The 18,701-nt window shown below is 35.9% G+C and overlaps 3 protein-coding genes across 7 annotated transcripts in view; 2 read left to right on the forward strand and 1 right to left on the reverse strand.

Annotated features, from left to right (window-relative positions):
* Positions 1 to 10,072, forward strand: part of LOC105230450 (kin of IRRE-like protein 2) — a 407,372-nt gene extending 397,300 nt beyond the window's left edge. For 4 of the 5 annotated variants that reach the window (XM_049447970.1, XM_049447968.1, XM_049447971.1 and 1 more), the window contains exon 16: positions 6,246 to 10,072. In XM_049447970.1, the coding sequence (XP_049303927.1) occupies positions 6,246 to 8,294 (2,049 nt within the window). In that variant the 3' untranslated portion in view covers positions 8,295 to 10,072. Of the gene's footprint in view, positions 1 to 2,178; positions 2,369 to 6,245 lie in introns of those variants that run through there. The other variant, XM_049447972.1, reaches the window with a different exon arrangement.
* A 3,096-nt stretch (positions 10,073 to 13,168) lies between these two features.
* Positions 13,169 to 18,701, reverse strand: part of LOC105230442 (uncharacterized) — a 29,929-nt gene continuing 24,396 nt past the window's right edge. The window contains exons 7-11 of the mRNA XM_049447078.1: positions 16,189 to 16,984; positions 15,609 to 16,122; positions 15,432 to 15,552; positions 15,133 to 15,325; positions 13,169 to 15,063 (exon numbers count right to left, since the gene is read on the reverse strand). Coding sequence (XP_049303035.1) covers positions 14,929 to 15,063; positions 15,133 to 15,325; positions 15,432 to 15,552; positions 15,609 to 16,122; positions 16,189 to 16,984 — 1,759 coding nt within the window. The 3' untranslated portion in view covers positions 13,169 to 14,928. The remainder of the gene's footprint in view (positions 15,064 to 15,132; positions 15,326 to 15,431; positions 15,553 to 15,608; positions 16,123 to 16,188; positions 16,985 to 18,701) is intronic.
* Positions 17,218 to 18,565, forward strand: LOC105230447 (adenosine deaminase-like protein). The gene is made up of 2 exons (XM_011211218.4): positions 17,218 to 17,363; positions 17,421 to 18,565. The coding sequence occupies exon 2, from the start codon at positions 17,439 to 17,441 to the stop codon at positions 18,471 to 18,473; it is 1,035 nt and encodes a 344-aa protein (XP_011209520.2). The 5' UTR covers positions 17,218 to 17,363; positions 17,421 to 17,438; the 3' UTR covers positions 18,474 to 18,565.

Here is an 18,701-nt window from a genome sequence, read left to right on the forward strand (position 1 = left end):
AGCAAAAATTTAATTCCGCACACAAAATTTAATGGAACTTCTTTATTGAATAATTTCACTCTTCGTTCTTCTTTTGTACTTCAGAAATATAAGCGTAATTTCATGATGACATTTGTCACAGACGGTCATACTAACGTAGAAAAAAAATATTACGACGAATAAGTTTTCGCGCGAAATTTAAAATAAAAAGTCTCACTTTTTTTGCTTATAGTAGTATACGAATGATATGCGAAAGAGTGGAATGCATTTAGTCGAAAATTACTCTGAAAATCCTACATTGAAATTGCGAAGCGTGAGCCTGCAACATTTTTGCAGCGAAAGAATATTCGATTTCCAAACAAATCTGAATTTGAAAACAGTGGGAATTAATTTCAATAATATTCCATATACACCCCTCATTTAGCCAGAAATGCAAGCATGAATTCTTACTAAACAGCGCTTAAACCAGAGATTTATGAAAAACTATATAAAAAAATTAAAATAATAAAAAGTAAATAAAAAAAAATTACAAAAAAGCTTTTGAAATTCCGTTTTCAAAGCGAGATTTTAAGCTTGCAATATTTTTTTAAATCTTTTTTTCGCTGTCCCACTGATATACTCGTATTTAACTCAGTGAAATTGACTAAAAATATATATAAAAAAGGTATTTAAAAAATTTTAATTTCAAATTATTCGAAAAAAAATTAAATTTAAAAAATATTAGAAAATTACAAAACAGCTTGCTTGCAACTTTTTTTACCCCTACGATTTTCACTCGATACCCCAATGACTTATTTAAAACGATGAAATTGAGTAAAAAATACAAAAAAATTTAAGAAATTAAAAAATGTATATATTAAAAAAATATATATATAAAATAAATAATAATAAATTCACAGCATTTTAACATTTTGCTTACCCTGCCCCACCAATACATTTTGAAATCTGTGAAATTGAGTAAAAAATTAATATAAAATAAATAAATAAATTACAAAAAAGCTACGGATTATGTTTTCAAAGAGAACCTTGTAACCATTTTTTTCTTAACATTTTTCGTACCCTACCCCACTGACGTATTTTGAAATCTCATTGATAAATTTTTGAAAAATGTGTAATCCATGAAAATAAACATTTCATATATAATTACTCTTCGGCTTATCTTAGTGTATCAATTGTATTCAATATTATTTGTAACTTTGTAGCGCTTTGCTAAACAGTAGTTAGTTTAGTAACTAATAAGTATATTTGTATTATGTATTATATTATATTACTTACTATTTACTCGTAGAGTCGATTTGTAACATCACTAGTCAGCCCTCCCTGTCATCTGTCATATCCTAAAGTAAAACGTATTTAATTTGTTGACTTTTATTAATTTATAAGTAATTACGATTTTCATTTTTTATGCCCTTACTTTTTTGAAAAATCTTCTTTAATTTCTAAACGTAACTAGTAGTCGTAGCTCAACGATTTTGCGGTAATTTCACCACTCTCCTTCAATATACATAAATGTAGAGTTGGAAAACCTAACACTGAGTATGTAGTAATATGGTGTTCTCACTTTGCAAAAAACAATCGACAGTCATGCACATTTGTTCAGCAACTTCATTCACAACTTATCTACACATGTACATTTGTATATTTATTTATTTTTTTTTATAAAATAAGTATTTTATATTTTTTTACGTTTTTTCTAAGCTTCACTTTTTCGACGCTTTTAATTGTAAACTTTTGGTTGTTTTGGCTTCACAGTAATTTTGAAATCAAGCGATATTACTACAGCTATTGCAACAATAATAACTACTTACTACTACTATTTAATCACAGTAACTAAAACTAAAACAAATTTAATTACAATAACAAACCAGTTCAACGAATAGTACAAAAAAAAATCCACGAAAATTTACAACTCATATATAAAAAGTATACTAATTTATTTATAAATTCTCTACAAAAATATTGAAATTTTCTACATTGTTATTTAACCTTATGGCTATTTGCTATTTACCTTTTTTGCAAAAACAAAAAAAAAAACTCCAAACTCTTATTAACTTGCAAAACCAAAGTAAACCACTAAAATCGTTAACGAATTCAATTATGAACTCTTTTTCAACAAAACCAAATTCCTTTTATGCACACGCCTACAAAACTCACACCGTATCGGGGATCATTGTTGTTGTCTGCTGCTATGGCATGTAGAGTGTGCCGGTACTGCGCACATTTGGCAACCATCATGGTGCGTAGCGCGAACTGGCAACCCTGTCCAGCACCTGCACCACCACAACCACTCTAACCAAAAACAACAACAACCACACCAGTCACCACACAACCACCACAACTACCAACAACAACAACAGCGGCAACAGCAACAACGCAGCAGCAACGGCAGCAACATCTTTGCCCGCCGCCACCTTGAATGTGGTGCGCTCCAACACGCCACCGCTGCCGCCATTGCCGACCTCCTTTGTAGCGATCAAGTGCGGCCGCAGCAACGAACCCACCAACACCACCACCACCACCATCAACAATCACACTGGTCTTCATAAATTCAATCACACAGACAGACCCGCACCCCTGCCACACCCACTTACACTTGAATCGCCTAACAACACCATCACCACCACCAGCACACTGGGCTATTTAGCACACCACGGCCATCATTCCACTATGCTACCGAACGCCACAACGGCATCGGCTGCCAACGCATTATCGCCAACCATCTGCTCGACGTCGTTATCGACGTTCCAACCGGTGGCACCGCATCACTTCAATTCGCTGGACTATCGCGAACGCAATCAAACGCACTATAAACACGGCCAGGGTGGCCATCAGCCGCACTATCGCGAGCCTACGCACGCAACACAACGCACCAATACATTGGATCGACGCAGCGCCGGCGCGACCACATCGAATGCGTCCGCTTGTATGGGTGATTATAATCAAATAAGTCCGCACTACTTGCAGACCTTCGACAGCCTCGATCCCTACGGTGTGGCCAATTTACATTTGTATCGCAGTCAGTCGAAATCGCAGATTTATGGGCGTGGCAGCACTGCAAGCGGTAGCGGCAGCGGCAGTAATGATGGTTCCACACAGGACGCGGTGCTCTATCACAGCAATAGCACATTGAATCACTACCAACAACAGCAGCAGCAGCAGCAGAGCGAGCAGCATTATCAAAGCGGCAACGGTCTGCAGCGCGCGCAAAATCAATCGCAGCATCATCATCATAGTTTAAAGCATAGCAAAAGCGGCGGCAGCAAGTCGCATAAGAGTAAGGCGAGCGCACACCAACAGCAACAACATTTGTCACAACAACAACAGCAACAACTAAAACCAACGAAATCGCGCAGCAGTCGCTCGCTGCAACAGCAACAACAGCAATCGTCAGCCACCGAAAAGTCGGGCAAAATGAATCGCGGCGGCGGTAAGGACCGCAAACACAACAACAATTGCAATGCAAACAGCAATGCGACGCAAATAAATAATATCAGCAAAGCCAATTCGATGACCAGTCAATATTCGAGCTCCAGCGAGAGCATGCAATGCGATAATAATTACTATTAAATCATTGCCTCCCGCATACAATGTATCATGTCTACCCAGCTATGTCCCACAAAGCGTACACACGCGCATATTTACAAGTCTGTATTCACATATTATTGTTGTCGCACGTACATACATACTATTTATGTATATGTATATGTGAGCTGTGTTGCTTAACACGGCATTTGTGTTGAACACGTCACCACTGAAACCGGCAGCATTGAATTGACGTTCATCCAATCTCACATCTATGTTGCACATACACACACAGGCACACACTCACATACATATGTATACCTGCAAAAAAGCAAAATGTATACCTGCACATACTTAACAACACTGGCACACAAGCGTGACATTCATGCGTTGCAACATTTAAATCTCTCTTATATACAATGTAAGTAGCTTAATCATTAATTCGTTATCACTATTTCTCTCTTTCATTGTACAACACTCCCAATTGTTGTTGTCATGCATTTGTCATAAGTGTTTTGTAATATCTGTTTACTTTGTCTTTGTTTTTATTTTTGTTGTTGACTTAATTAAAAAGAAAACCAAAATTTTATCTAAGAAATATTTTTTTATTAATTTAATTGTCCAAAATTGCCTTTCTAATTTAAAAATATTTTAAATTGATTTTCCGAAAATGTATCGACTCTTAGGTCTTAGGTCTCGTAACACCTCGAATATTTGTACCGACTGCGATACACACAGATACACTGCTGCAAGGTGTAGCCCCTTTGAAGTAGTGAGCAATCAGTATGAATGAGTATTAAACTCGCTCATTGTGCGCGCAAAGTAAGTCAAGGGTCTGTCCTCACTAGAATTAGATTTAAGCGTTGGTTAGCGACCAGCTTTTGTACGACTGCGAGATCTTTTTGGCTTTGTATAGAACGCAAAAGATCTACTGAACTTCCTGCGCTTAGCAAAATTCTTGTTGCCGCAATTTTAGTAGTTTTTATTGAACATTATCCAAAAGGTATTCATGTGGTAAGGCCAAAAATGTTAACGGATACGGAAGTTGTTGTATGGAGGAAGGTGACGTGGAAACAACCAGTCACTTTCTTCTCCATTGTGCGGCTTTTGTCAGTATGAAGTTGAAACATTTCGTCATACTTACGGCGTACCAGAAAATATAACCGAAACTGACATAAATCGTCTAAACAAATTTGTGATTAGCACAAAGCAGTTTGATGTTTCATCTTGTGTTACATTATATAGAAGTTTTTGGTACTATAGTGTGCCGGCGTTCTAAGCAATCTTACTGAGATTCTTGTTAGGATCGATCTCTTAACCTAACCAGAGCTATGATAAGGCTAATATAAAAACTAAGCGAGTATCTTCGAACTACAAAAACCCTTCATTAATTCAAGCCTTTCACCGACTATAGGAAAAGTCTCTCAAACAAACACCTATTAGAAAAGGGAGTTTACAAAATTCTGAAATTATTCACATTTTGATACGAAAAAGTCCATCCAATTCATAGACACTTATCTCATTCGAAGGCTGCTTACAGTAATGAATAATCAAAGAAGACTTCAGATTTTAAAACACCGCCAATAATGGATCGTTCTCCGACTTCGACTTCAAAGAAAATGGAGACTAAATAGTTTGGTAGGGATCGTTGATAAAGTAGAATCATCATTCTGCCCCAAGGAAGGTAAAATATCTTTTAAAACACCCAGTTTCCTAAAAATAAAAACCCTCACAGTAAGCACAGGCTGGTAAGCCTTTTTATAGTTAAAGTACCGTGCTAGTTAGATGCTTTCTGAGATCTCGGCAAGTGCCTAAAATATCGCACGTGACCGCACGCGATCGTGCTTCAACTTCAACTTTTAGGAAAGAGAAGACTGAATAGTTTAATAGAGGTCGTCACAAAGAACTCACTGCTGAGAACTTCATTTCAATCTTAATAAAATAGAATCATCAGTCTGCACCAAGGAAGATAAAATATCTTTTAAAATACCCAGTTTCCTAAAAGTAAAAACCTTCACAGTAAGCACAGGTTAGTAACCCTCTTCATAATAACATGCTGGTTAGATGCCCTTTCAAATTTCTGAGATCTCGCAAAGTGCCAAAAATACCCCACGTTCTGGATTATTTTCAGACATTGAAACTAAAAAATATTAGAATACTTGGTCGGATGAAGTCTGTAATATTAAACATTATAAAAAATATTTTTTTCTTACTTTTTCCCAGAAAGCGCATAAGTTAAATAGTAGTAGTAGTGTCTTGGTTACCATTTTGCTTCAAGGTCGTCCTCATTTATAATTTCATAGTCGTAAACAGTAGCTAAAGTGACGTCAGTATAGCCATTGATGTTTAAAGATTATCGGCAGCTGCCGCTGTGTTAAATATATTATCGTTGTATACTCAAGTGATTAAGATCATCAATTTCCTTAGACTTGAGAACTGACAAGCAAAGTTACGTGAAAAACATACACAGTTCTCAACTTCAGACTATTTATTTTTTTTTTTAAGTTCTCAATCTTTTCCTTAAGCAAGTAACACTTTAACTCTTTTCCATGCTTATTATTTATACACGACTGTCCCATCTTTGGCTTCAATTTTAATTTGCTTTTCTCTTCAATATTGCATACTTTCATGTCCGTCGCTTGGACACGCCTACAACAACTACACCTATACATACTACTTACACACACTTCTTCAATACAACGTTACACATAATATGACAACACAAAACAACAACGCAAATGCAGCCGGTCTCACATAAAACGACAACAACCACAAAAGCCACATTCGATGGCGAACTGCTTTGGCAACAAGAAGCGACAGAATTTATAGAACGTTTTCCGCAGCGTCGTCGCCAACATGACGCGCTACGTCCTAGCGTCTCAGCCGGTGCGCTTTATAAAAATGCCACCGGTATAACGACGCTAAATAAGCGCGCTAGCGGTGGTGAGCTGCTCACAGCGCAGCAACGGCACCAACGCGATCTTTTCAGCGGCGATTTAGGTATACCAGAGGTGCGTTCACATGTGGGCAGTATGGTGCATACATTCGAAACGCTTGCTATGCAACGCAAACTTGCCGATCAAGAACGCGCCAAGGAACGCGCTTGGGCGTTGCAACAGCAGCAACAGTGGGAGCGCGAACAGTTGGCAGAGAGAAGTTGTAAGTATACGCCAACGCTTAAAAGCGCCATACACACAACCACATACACATATGATACGCCCACACATGCGTCACACCATTCTCAGCACGGCACTAGTAATAGTAAATATCATCAACTAAAGCGCAAATCACACGAATCACGTCAGCGCCTCATAAAACTTAGTAAACAGCAGCTGCTGGCTGCTTTCAATAACAGCGCTAAGCGTGCACCGTCAAAAACTGCACACACTAAACTCGAAAGTAGCTTAAGCGCTCAGTCGCTACCTGGCGCCGACAATAGTAATGCATTGTCGCCGAGTAGTAGCCCTGTTAAGCGGCACAGCACTTTAAGTTTACACTGCGCTGAAGTTGCGCGCGCTGCAAAAGGCGACGATGATCACTTAATGCAACAGTATTGCCATCTGGATGACGATTATCGTAAAAATTTGTTTGGCACGATATCAAGTCGTTTAACAGCTGTTAATAAAGGTTGTGAAGATATCAATTGTTATGACTATAGTGACGCACACCACACTAGTAAGCGTGTTAGCCACGAAGAAGAAGATGATATAGATGTTGGCGCACACATAAACGTTGAACATGACGAAGCGCTCATTGTGAGTGCCGCCTTTGATGAAATATTCGCCAGTTACAGTGGCATCGATGACGACGAAGAAGATGAGAAAAAATTCAACGCGCCGGCAATGTTAAGCCGTGCTACTACATACTCTACGGGTTTTGATGAGCAAATGGTAAGTTTAAGCGAACTGGACGATGATGTTTTTAAGTCACTCAGCTCGAGTCGCATCAACAATATCGGTTGCCCAGGCAGCACGCCCATGAAACTGCCACCTTTAGCGACGAACACACACAAAAAGGCAGCAACACCAACAACAAACGCTTGGCCAACAATTGACGCCGTTGCCGATGCAGCACAGACGCCTAAGCGTAAGCGCACCATAATGCCATTGGCGAAACAAAAGCAACGCGCCACAACACTACATAATCTCTTCGATCGCCTCAAAGCAACACAAACGAAAGTAAAGCGCCCATTTGTTAAAATGCCCTCCGACAGTCTGCTAAAGCAGGATCAACTAAGTATTGAACAAATGACGCACGCGCTGCACAAATACTCACCACAATTAAATTTATATCGCGAGATAGGCGAAGGCGAAGCGGCCAACGAACGCAGTGATGCTGATGGCGATTTTCTACGCGGTTCTACATTGAGTCAATCATTTGTACGCCAGCAGCTAAATACGTGTGAGAATAAGGACGAGCCTAAACGCAAAAAGGCCGCGCCACCACCGCCACCAATCAACCATATAAAATCAAATAACGGTGTCAGTGGTGTAAATGCGGTAAATGGCGCACCACGACCGAGCTTCGCGTCACAGCGCGCTAAGTCGACAAACGAACTACTGCTCGATGATTTGGCTGTACAAGCGCGTCGCTATCAACGTGCCGCTAGTCGCAAGTATGCGGCGCCGCCAACGCCCAGAAAACAACAGCAACCAATGGATTTGACTGCCAGCAAAGTACAAGCCGTAGAAGTGGAAAGAGAAGTAACGCAACGCTCCAAATCCAATCGTGCCATTAGTCGTGGAAACGGTGTTGGCGCTGACATTTTTTTACGTGGCAGCGCAGAAATCTAAGCCGAAGCCGACTGCTTGCGCAAACTGGCGGAAGTGTCCAAGCAGTAATCAAAGCGTTCTGGCGGTGTTAGTTAACACCCAACGCTACTGTTAGTTATATAGAAAAATATTTAGCAGTATTTCTAAATGTACTAATTATACTAAGCAAACAACTAATTTTTGCCAGCGTAATTGAGCCATGTTTTCATGCAATAAATGCTTAAGCATTTATTTTCGTTTCATGAATTTAATTAAAAAATCAAAAAGAAAAAAGTATTGTATTTGTATTTGTGTATGTGACTGATTTTTATGTTAGTGTACTCATGTTATAACCAAAACAAGTAATTCTTTACCAAAAAAGTAAGTGATTAAAAATGTTAAAGTTAATGTTAAATATAGTAAGCAAAAAACAAAAAAAAATATTGTAAATAAAAACATTAATAAATACTCTAATGTAGAGCTAAAACAACTTTGTTTATTAACAACATATTCTTGATGTTAATTGTAAAACTGAGCAGCTAATTTGCAATCAGCTAATTATTATACACAGTGAGCGCCACTTAATTGTAAACAATAAATCAATATTTTGAGGTTATGTGCACATATGTGCATATATTTTTTAGTAATGTCTCTTTAAGTTCCTTATCAATTATTGTTAAAAAAAAATTTTTTTGTTTGTTTGAAGAGCCATTTTTCGTAATACATTACGAAAAAAATGTTCATTTACAGAATTTATTCAAATTATTAACCGCTGCTTTTTATATATTTTGACCATCTTTCTCTGGTCAAATTTGTAGATACCATGTTAATAGAAATGTTCGTCTTTTGAGGCAAATAAATCTCACAGCCAATTTTCAACTTCTGCGTAGAAATCGAAAAACTGCGCAGCCTATTCGTGTCCCATCGATGAAAACGAATGGTAATCGGAAGGGGCTAAGCCTTGTGAATACGACGGATAGGGTAGCAGCTCCCAGCCAAGTACTTTAATTATATCCTGCACTGATTTCGCTTTGTGCGCAGGTGCAATGTCGTGTAACAAAATTACTTTGCGGAGTCTTCTGGCCCATTCCGGTCGTTTTTCGATCAATGCATGGCTCAAATTGATCATTTGTTGTCTGTAGTGATTAGTATTAGCAATTCCACTACATAGGTTTTAGAAGCTTGTGATATACCACACCTTTACACCAACAAACACAGCGTATTTCCTACTTACCGCATCGATCTGTGTTTATGGTCGATGTGAATGGTTGTCCCGTATGAACCCTTGCTTTTCTCCGTTTAGGGTTCTTAAAATAAATCAATTTTTCAGCGCCAGTGACAATTCTATGCAAAACTAAACTTATTTTGTATCTTTGAAGCGAAATTTTACAAGTGTTTTTTTCGGTTCCATTCGTCTTTCATTCAATTCATTTGGCAACCATTTTCCACACTTTTGGCTCTTTCTCATGGCTTACAAAAGTTCTGAAATTATTTTCTTTTTGCATGGCTGCCATTTGCTTTTGACTCAAAGTATCATCTTCATCCAATATTGCTTGCAATTCAGCGTCTTCAAAATTGGTGGTCATCGACGTTTTCTATTTCTCACATCAAAATTATTACCCCCGAACTGTTGAAACCATCTTCTGTATGTTGCTTTTGATAGAGCTTGATTAACATAAGCCACAACAAGCAGTTGATGCGACTTTGCAGCACTTTTCTTCTAATGGAAACAGAAAATTAATGCTTTTCGCAACTCATCACTTTTCGGTACGAAATTTGACATTTGAATAAATATGATGTTGTTTGTTCAATGGCTGTCAACCAAAAAGAAAAAAAATAAGGCTCAACAACACGTTTGTATCTTTACGCTCTCTTCATACATATAAATACAGTACTGTTTCCTTATAGCTGTACCGTACATCAGTTACTATTTTTCAAATATTTCGTCAATGTAAAAATTTGGAGTTGCCATATTCTTAATAATATATTTATATAAAAGAAACGACAAGCCGTCGGCATAAAACTATTATTCTCTATAATATTTATTTTACTTCTGATTTATGCATTGCAATTAAGCGAGGTTCACTGTAATCATTATTATAGCATATGTATACTTGTTACAATGTGTCATAATAAATACTTAATAAACCCTTAATGACTGAGTTCGTTTACAAGCAAATATAGTATTAAATTTACACGAGCAAATCCACAAACGAAAAAAATTAATAATAATTTATATGCAAAAAATATTGTATAAATCTTTTTCATATTTTTTAATTTTTTTATTTAAATATGTATTACATATCTTTTGATGTACAGCGACCAGTTTTCTCTAATGCCAGTGAGTATATGCCCATTACGAAGATGAAAATCAAAATTCATTACGTCGAAATACTAATGAGAAAAACACTAAAACACTAATGTACAAAAATAATTAATAAAAAATAATTAAAGCGAAATATTTATTATCTTAAGCAAATGAATGCAAAGTTGTTTAATACCAAAACCATTAAGTTATTTGATTTCATTTCAATATCTCATTGTAGTTGCAATTAATATAACAAAAAAAACCTAAAAACCTAATTCTTTAATCAGCTGTTATAAAACAATTGCAAACAATAAAAACCGCAGCCATATAGAAAAATAAACTGTATGTTTTTAACCTCAAATTTTTAAAGAAAGATCATAAAAATATGCGAAAAAATGTACGACTCGTCTTCTTAAATGTATGCAGAATTATTATTGGTTGTAAAGTTTGAATTCGCAGCGTTAAATGTAAGACAGTACTTAACAAATGTATGTGGACCGGTAAGGAATTATAAGAAAAATGTAGCATAAAGATGAAATTACTATACAAAGTTAAAATATTAATTGAGATACATATAATAGAAATAGTTGTACTATGTGTTGACAACTCAAAGAGTGTAGACAAGAATGAAAATATGTAACTACATAATACTACATACATACATACATACATACATGCATACATACACATTATAGGTATGAAAAAATATATTAGAATATAAAATGGTAAGATTAACAATTTTGTGCATGCAATAAAATTAACAATAAAAAAAAATATAAAATTTAAATGTGAGCATTGAAATTATTTGTGGTTAAATGGGAGCACGTAAGTATCAGTTTCGATATCAGTCGAGATTTCCTGTTCTTTTTAAGAAAATAATCACAGAAACTTTATATTATCATTCGAAAGGACACTCTTTGGCATTTATTTTTTGAAGACTCTTTTTTTCAAATGTTGATCGCGGCTACGTCTCAGATAGTCGATCCCTAGAGTTCAATTTTTAATGACTCATTTGAGTATTTAGACTAGTAACTGGCGAATGGCATGGGTGATATTTTGCTTCAAGGCCTGAATAGAAGATGCTTTGCGTATACTTCAGTCTTTACATATATTCACAGGAAAGGTATCGATCAGGTATGAGAAATTAAGGCCATCTTGCTGAAACCTATGTCGCCGAGATCACGAGCTTCAAATTAGGCATCAAATAGTTGTTTATCATGGCGCGATAACGGTGGCCATTAACGGCATACTCACCGGCATCATTTTCGAAGAAATGTGGACCGATGAATCCACCGGCCACAAACCACAGCAAACCGTAATTTTTTCTGTATGAAATGTCAGCTCTTCAATTTTTGAAGATCAACCAGGCCCTCATCGCTTAACAAAATCTGGCTTGAAAATGTCGGAACTTATTGGAACTTTTCATTGAGCGAAGCGATGTCCCTTGCGAAGATCGAGTAGTTCAGTTCTTGCACAAGCTGTATTTTGCACACTTTCAATTTAAGATCTCGACGTAAAATGCGCCAAGTCGTTCCATACGTCAATCTGAGTTGATGCGAACGTCGCCGAATTAACTCTCCACGGTCTTCATGTACAGTCGCAGCTACTATAATTTCTCACTACGTGATGTAGACTATTCGGTCGAATATTATTCAATAGTGGATGCTGGAGATGAGTGACGGTAGGCGTGGATTAAGTCAGCAACTCTGCATCGATAAACTTAATTCACTTTTTGACGACGAAACTCAATAAAGGACCAGCGTTTATCGATGGTTTGATAAATCCAATCGATGTCGTAGATCACTCCAAGATGGATTTCGTGAAGATCGTCCAAAATCATTTGTTGTTCCGGAAGCTATTGATGCTGTACACAAACTAATATTACCAGATATATATGACCTATCGTGAAATAGGGGCAAATATAGGCACAGCATATATCCAATATTGTGTGGACATTTGACAGTAAAATAATATTTTAACCTTGGATCACTCACAGTTTGTCAGTCGGTCAAAAAAAGGGGCTCGTATTGTTTGGTCGAGAGAAAAGTCAAAAAATACGACCGCTCTGCTTCGAAACACGTTTATAGCATCCTGATAGTTGATGAAACGTGGATTTACGCGTATGCGCCCGAAAGTAAAGATCTGTCGACAGCATCGTGTTTTAAGGTAAGCCGAATACAACAAAAGTTGACGGATGACTCTTCACCACGACATTGCAAACTCTCACACATCAACTGAAACAACTGCATTTTTGAGTACTCAAAACATCAATTTATCCACTCTATAGTCCTTACTTACCGAATGATTTCTTTTTATTCTCGTGCGTTAAAGATAAACGTTTCGAAACCTGAAGAGGCGGTTATTGCATTCAGAACGCATGTTTTGGAGATACCTCAATCATTGTGGCAAAAGTGCTATGAAAATTGTGTCAAACACATGCAACAGAATACAGCTTTTAATGGATAATATTTTGAAACATAACAAAGTTATTTTTAATGATTAAAATTTATTTTTGTCCTCTAATCCTAAGTAGGTTATACTGGTCGACTGTCACGCCATACATAGACCTACTTATTCTCAGTAATGTCAAATGAATGTTCAATTATATTCAAGCTTAAGTATTCGCCAAACAGGCCTCAATGCTTTTTGCTAATTCTAATAGAGTATTGTTATCTAATTTTAATACTTTACCCGGTCCCTTGAAATGTGAAGCTCCTAGATATCTTAAACGAGTTCTAGATAGGGCTGAACAGAAGCAGCTAAAGTTTTAAAGCGTGTCTCTAAAACCTACTTCCAGCACTTTCTGCACGTGTCGTTGTTAGTAATGCCCATCCGACTGGCATGTAATGCTGATGTGTCCTGTCATTATCCCAACAATCATCCTGCAGTCTTTTCGAGACGAGGGGCCCTTGTTTATAATCTTTGTGAACCTGTTTGTTTCTAAGGCATACCATCTCACCTTTCTTCTGTCAGCCCTTTTGGAAATTTCATTAGCCAGACGGATAACACTTTTGGCTATTTTGGCCTGAAACCCAATACATAAACAGCCGTTTTCCGTCAGCAATATAAAATTATTGTCTAATTGCTCTTTTACTATCGGTCTTGATTTTTTATATTGTTTCCTGTGGTGTTAGCTATTTCAGCAGTTTTCCTAAGAAGAATAAGAAGACACTGCATTATTTCGGAAGCTTGAAGTGTCGCCTGAAATCTAGCTTAGAGCAATAGTTTTCAGCGCCCACCCCCTTAGACATTTTAAATCCGTCTTTTTTGGTAAGTTAACGTCTCATGTCATTTCATTCAACCGTTTTCAAGTCATTCGACTCAATTGACCTTTGCAATTTCTCTTATAATGAATTTATGAAAAAACATGAGATTGTGTTGAATGGCCCTGAAATGAAATTGCGTGAGTATATTCACTGTCATCTCAGAGGAGCACGTAGCTAAAAGCATTTACGAATTTTTACAAACGAAAAATATTTTCTATAGAACAACTACGAAGCACAACCAATTGGAATGTGAACTTTTGAAATTCACAAGCTTCACCACTTCTACAAATGTGAGTCGGAAACGAATGAACTACATTTAAAATGGCGGCGGAAAAGAGATTTTGCAATTGGACAAATACGAGTTGCCAGTCATTGTCGGCTTTTTACTTGACCTCTTTTTATTCCCAATTTGAAAATAGATGAAAATTTTCCTTCATACAACCGCATATTTTGAGTTGTACTGTATTGTTTATCCCAAATGCTCTGCGCCACTGACAACGCCATTATGGAATATAACATCTAGATGTGTTTGCAAAATGAGTTCAGCTAAAAACTTTTAAACTGTTCGGAATAAATTTGAATTTTTAATAAAAGCTAAATAATACCACTTTTTCTAATATTTTTCCAATACTAAAATCAGTGTAAAGTATAGTGTACGAAGTAAATTTTATCGTATGCCCTTTTAAACTAGATTTATTTTATATTTACACTGTTTATGGTGAGAATGGACTATATTACAATTAAATTCTGTGTAAATCCAACATAAACGCAACTTTTTTTATGATATTATTTAAGTATGTCATTATTTCATATAATTATCTAATTCAACTTATTTATTCGAAAATTTGTACCAAAGTCCTCACTTATATTATTTGGATGTATTATGTAATATTAAATGTCTAAGATTAGTTGAACAAACAGACCAAAGCGTTGATGTATTGTAACGTCAAAAACAACCCAGAAGCAAATTCGCGTATTGTTATAATGATTATAATAACAGGTAGCGCTGTGTACTCTCTACTAGGAATCGTATTATATACATATACATCTTTTATCACACAAATCGAAACGTTTTTCATTTGTTGTTGATATAACAACATAACTACGTACTCTTTCCACTGCTTTGGCGTTTAGAACAACGTTTCATGTGTTTGTTCATATTGCCCCAGTTGGTGAATTGACGGCTGCAATCCTGGCAGGAATATGGACGATCCCCCGTATGTAAATTAAGATGGCCCTGTAAGGAATATTAAACGAAACATTATGTATATTATTAAAATTACTTCAAAAGTGTATTTATGCTAACCATTAACCCACTACGAAAACGAAAACACCGGTCACAGTACTTGCATTTCAAAGGTTTTTCCCCAGTGTGTATCCTTTCATGGGAAAGCTTTGCATCTTTTGTGCGAAATTCTTTTTCACAATAATCACAGGCGAACTTCTTGATATCTTTGTGAATCAGCTGGTGTTTCTCCAAACTAGTTGATGTTTTCAAACTGTGGAATTAAATATATACATGTGTATATCATGATTTTGATGCATAATTAAATACTTCATTGAAATAAACAATTAAAAATAAAAAATTCATAACGACTCATTTACCTTTTATTGCAAATTTTACATTCAAAAACTCGTTCGTTTATATGTGTATACAAATGCACTTCGAGATTATGTTTCTGACGAAATTTCCGATCGCATATATCACATACAAACTCTTTTAAACCTGAAATTATGAAAGCTTATTATTTAACAATATTTGGCCAATATAGCTCGACGTACCTGAATGAATATGTTCGTGCGCCCGCAGATTCGCCACTCGTTTAAACTTTTTATCACATTGAGTACATTGGTGATACTTGGTTTTGTCACTATCTTCCTCATTGTGTTGTGCACGTGAATGTACTAATGTAGCATTGCGACTGTGAAAACTTTTTCCACATATATTACACAAATCTACTAAAGGATATTGTTGTGCTGCAGCACAATTTTCTCTATGAGCAGCTAATTCTTGAAAAGATTCCAGCTGATTATCGCAGGCATCGCAACGCAAACTTAATTCAGGATGATGTCGGAATCGCACATGATTTAGAAATTTATTATAATGCGCACAAATTTTTTGACAATCAGTGCACTTGTATTGTAGATAATTGACTTCTTGCACTTCGTGTTTCTCTTTAGCATGTAAATGCAATGCAGCGAAAGTTTCGCAGATCTCAGAGCAAGTATGGCAAATCCAGGTATATAATCTCCATTCGTATACTTGGGCATTATTAACTTCAGTTGTTTCAAAACTCTGAAATGAAAGTAAATACTTATGTGAATGTGTACATACATGTATACATTTTCACTCAAAACAAACCTTCGAAGAATTGGTTACACAGTTGTTGGCAGGTAAGATTTCAATAATTGTAGGTTTGAAATTGTTTTCATTTAACTCTCTCGATTTAGCTTCCGTGGTTTCTTGATTAACCAGTGACCCTTCTTCTAAATCTTCGTCTACATCTTCCAAAAAGTACGTTTCGATCTTAACATCCGTACTATTTTCTGAAAGTTGGCTGAGACTCTCCCCTCCAACTTTGTCATCCATATCAGTCAGCGAACTATTGACCTCAGTGACATTTAGAATTTCCAAACTTTGATATTCATCGTCACCATCTTCTTCTATGCATCTATGCATCATTTGCATATTAAGCTCCATCGAATCTAATGTCAACATATTATCACTCTCTATGTCAACTCCTTTCATTTCATGATCTTTAACCGATTCTATATATTGAGCAGTAATATGGCTGTTGGTTAGTTCACTTTCGTTTAATCTAATACAAACTTCATTAACAGTTTCAGGTTTGTCATCTTTTGAAATACTTAATAATAAAGCTAATGATTCCTGCGACTCCTTGACTTTCTGGAAGAAGGAAAAGGCATTTTGCAATGTTTCTAAACAGAGGCCGCAGGCACATTTAGGAAGCTTATCACCACTGTTACACATTTCAATTCCAAAGCACTCCCTCATTTTTTGGCAAATGTCAAAGTTCATTGGGATAAGCATATCCTTTTTACGAACAGCGGCACATAACCGACACAACCCAACCATTCCGATTCCCGCAAATAATTCAAAAATTGTCTCAGTCGAAATTTGTAAACCGAAAAGTATTTAGATATTTTTCACACAAACTGTACGACAGTACTAAACAAACAGCTGCTTGCGCTAATTCGTTGCCACAAGATGGCGCAGTGTCAGAAACAAGGTAGCCAGATGACATGGGATGTAAAGAGAACTGAAAATATTTTTAAAATTCCCGTTTACATAATAACATGGTATATAAAAATATAGCTCTAAACCAACTTAGTATCCTTGTAAAAGTCCTTTTTTTTAATGATAAGTGGTAAATTACAAAGTAAAAACATACATTTTTAACTGCCGGATGGTGCTTGGTCACACATATCGATATTATCGATTGATTTCAGTCATCGCCCCTTGTTTATTTCTTTATGCGCAGCTGATAGAGCAAATACAGAAATATAAAAAAGAAGGTATTTCAAATTTCAAAATATGCAATATTTCAAATTTTAAATATGCTTAAATTTCAGTGAAATAATCTGTATGCGATGGATACAACTAATTTTATACGAATGATGCCGAAGATTGAATTACATGCACATCTCAATGGGTCATTGTGCACTAAATCAATTGAAGAGTTGTGTGAAGAACTATACGGCGTGAATTCCAATGAAAAGGTTTTACTCAGCAAAGAGTTAGTATTCGATGGTGGAAATCTTGACCAATGCTTTCTTAAGTTCCGTTTTATGCACGAATTAACAGCCACTAAGAAGGGCCTACAATTAGCTACAGAGCTAGCAATAAGAGATTTTGCCAAAGATAATGTTATTTATTTGGAATTACGCACAACTCCTAAGAAAAATTCGGAAATGTCTAAAGAAGAATATGTGAAAAATGTTTTGGAGGCTATAGAACGTACTATGAAAATTGAAAGTATTCATGTAAGCTTGCTGCTATCTATTGATAGAAGTAAAAGCGTAGCTGAGGCTGAAGAAACAGTTAATATTGCATTACAGCTAAAGAACACTTATAAAGACATTATCTCTGGTATTGACTTTAGCGGTAATCCGAAACTGGGTAATTTCATGCACTTTATACCAGTATTGGAAAAAGCTCGAAAAAACGATTTAAAGCTGGCCTTACATTGTGCAGAAATTCACAATCCTGCAGAAATTGATCAAATGATTAAATTCGGCATGGAACGTTGTGGTCATGGTACTTTTCTAAGTGAGCTTCAACTAAATGAAATATATAGAAGAAATATAGCCATTGAATGCTGTTTGACGAGTAATGTGAAATGTTCCACTGTAAAATGCTATGACGATCACCATTTTAAACATATTTTTAATGATAAAAAGGCGCCAGTAATATTATGCACTGACGATTGTGGTGTTTTCGACACCACCTTGTCAAATGAATTCGTATTAGCAAAAAATACATTTAACTTAACGAAAAACGATTTACTGCAACTTTCACTGAATGCCGTAGAATTTGCATTCGTACATGAACACTTCAAGCACGATTTAAAACAAAGAATTCGCCATTACTTTAAAATTCAAACTGAACCAGAATCAAAAAATTAAAGTTTTGATGTGAAATATTCGGTAAATACTATAAAACGTTGTTTTGATAATTTAAAAGTGACGATGACTTTAACGAAAAAACAAGAAACATCATATTACTTTGAGTAGAAAGTAATGTAATTTTGCATATTGTATGCGTAATATAGCATTACTATACTATAATAGTATACTATGCTATATTAGTTATTAATAAATTAAAACAAATGCAATTTAATATATACATATATG

Source organism: Bactrocera dorsalis, chromosome 2 (genome assembly GCF_023373825.1).
Source record: "Bactrocera dorsalis isolate Fly_Bdor chromosome 2, ASM2337382v1, whole genome shotgun sequence".
Lineage (NCBI taxonomy): Eukaryota > Metazoa > Arthropoda > Insecta > Diptera > Tephritidae > Bactrocera > Bactrocera dorsalis.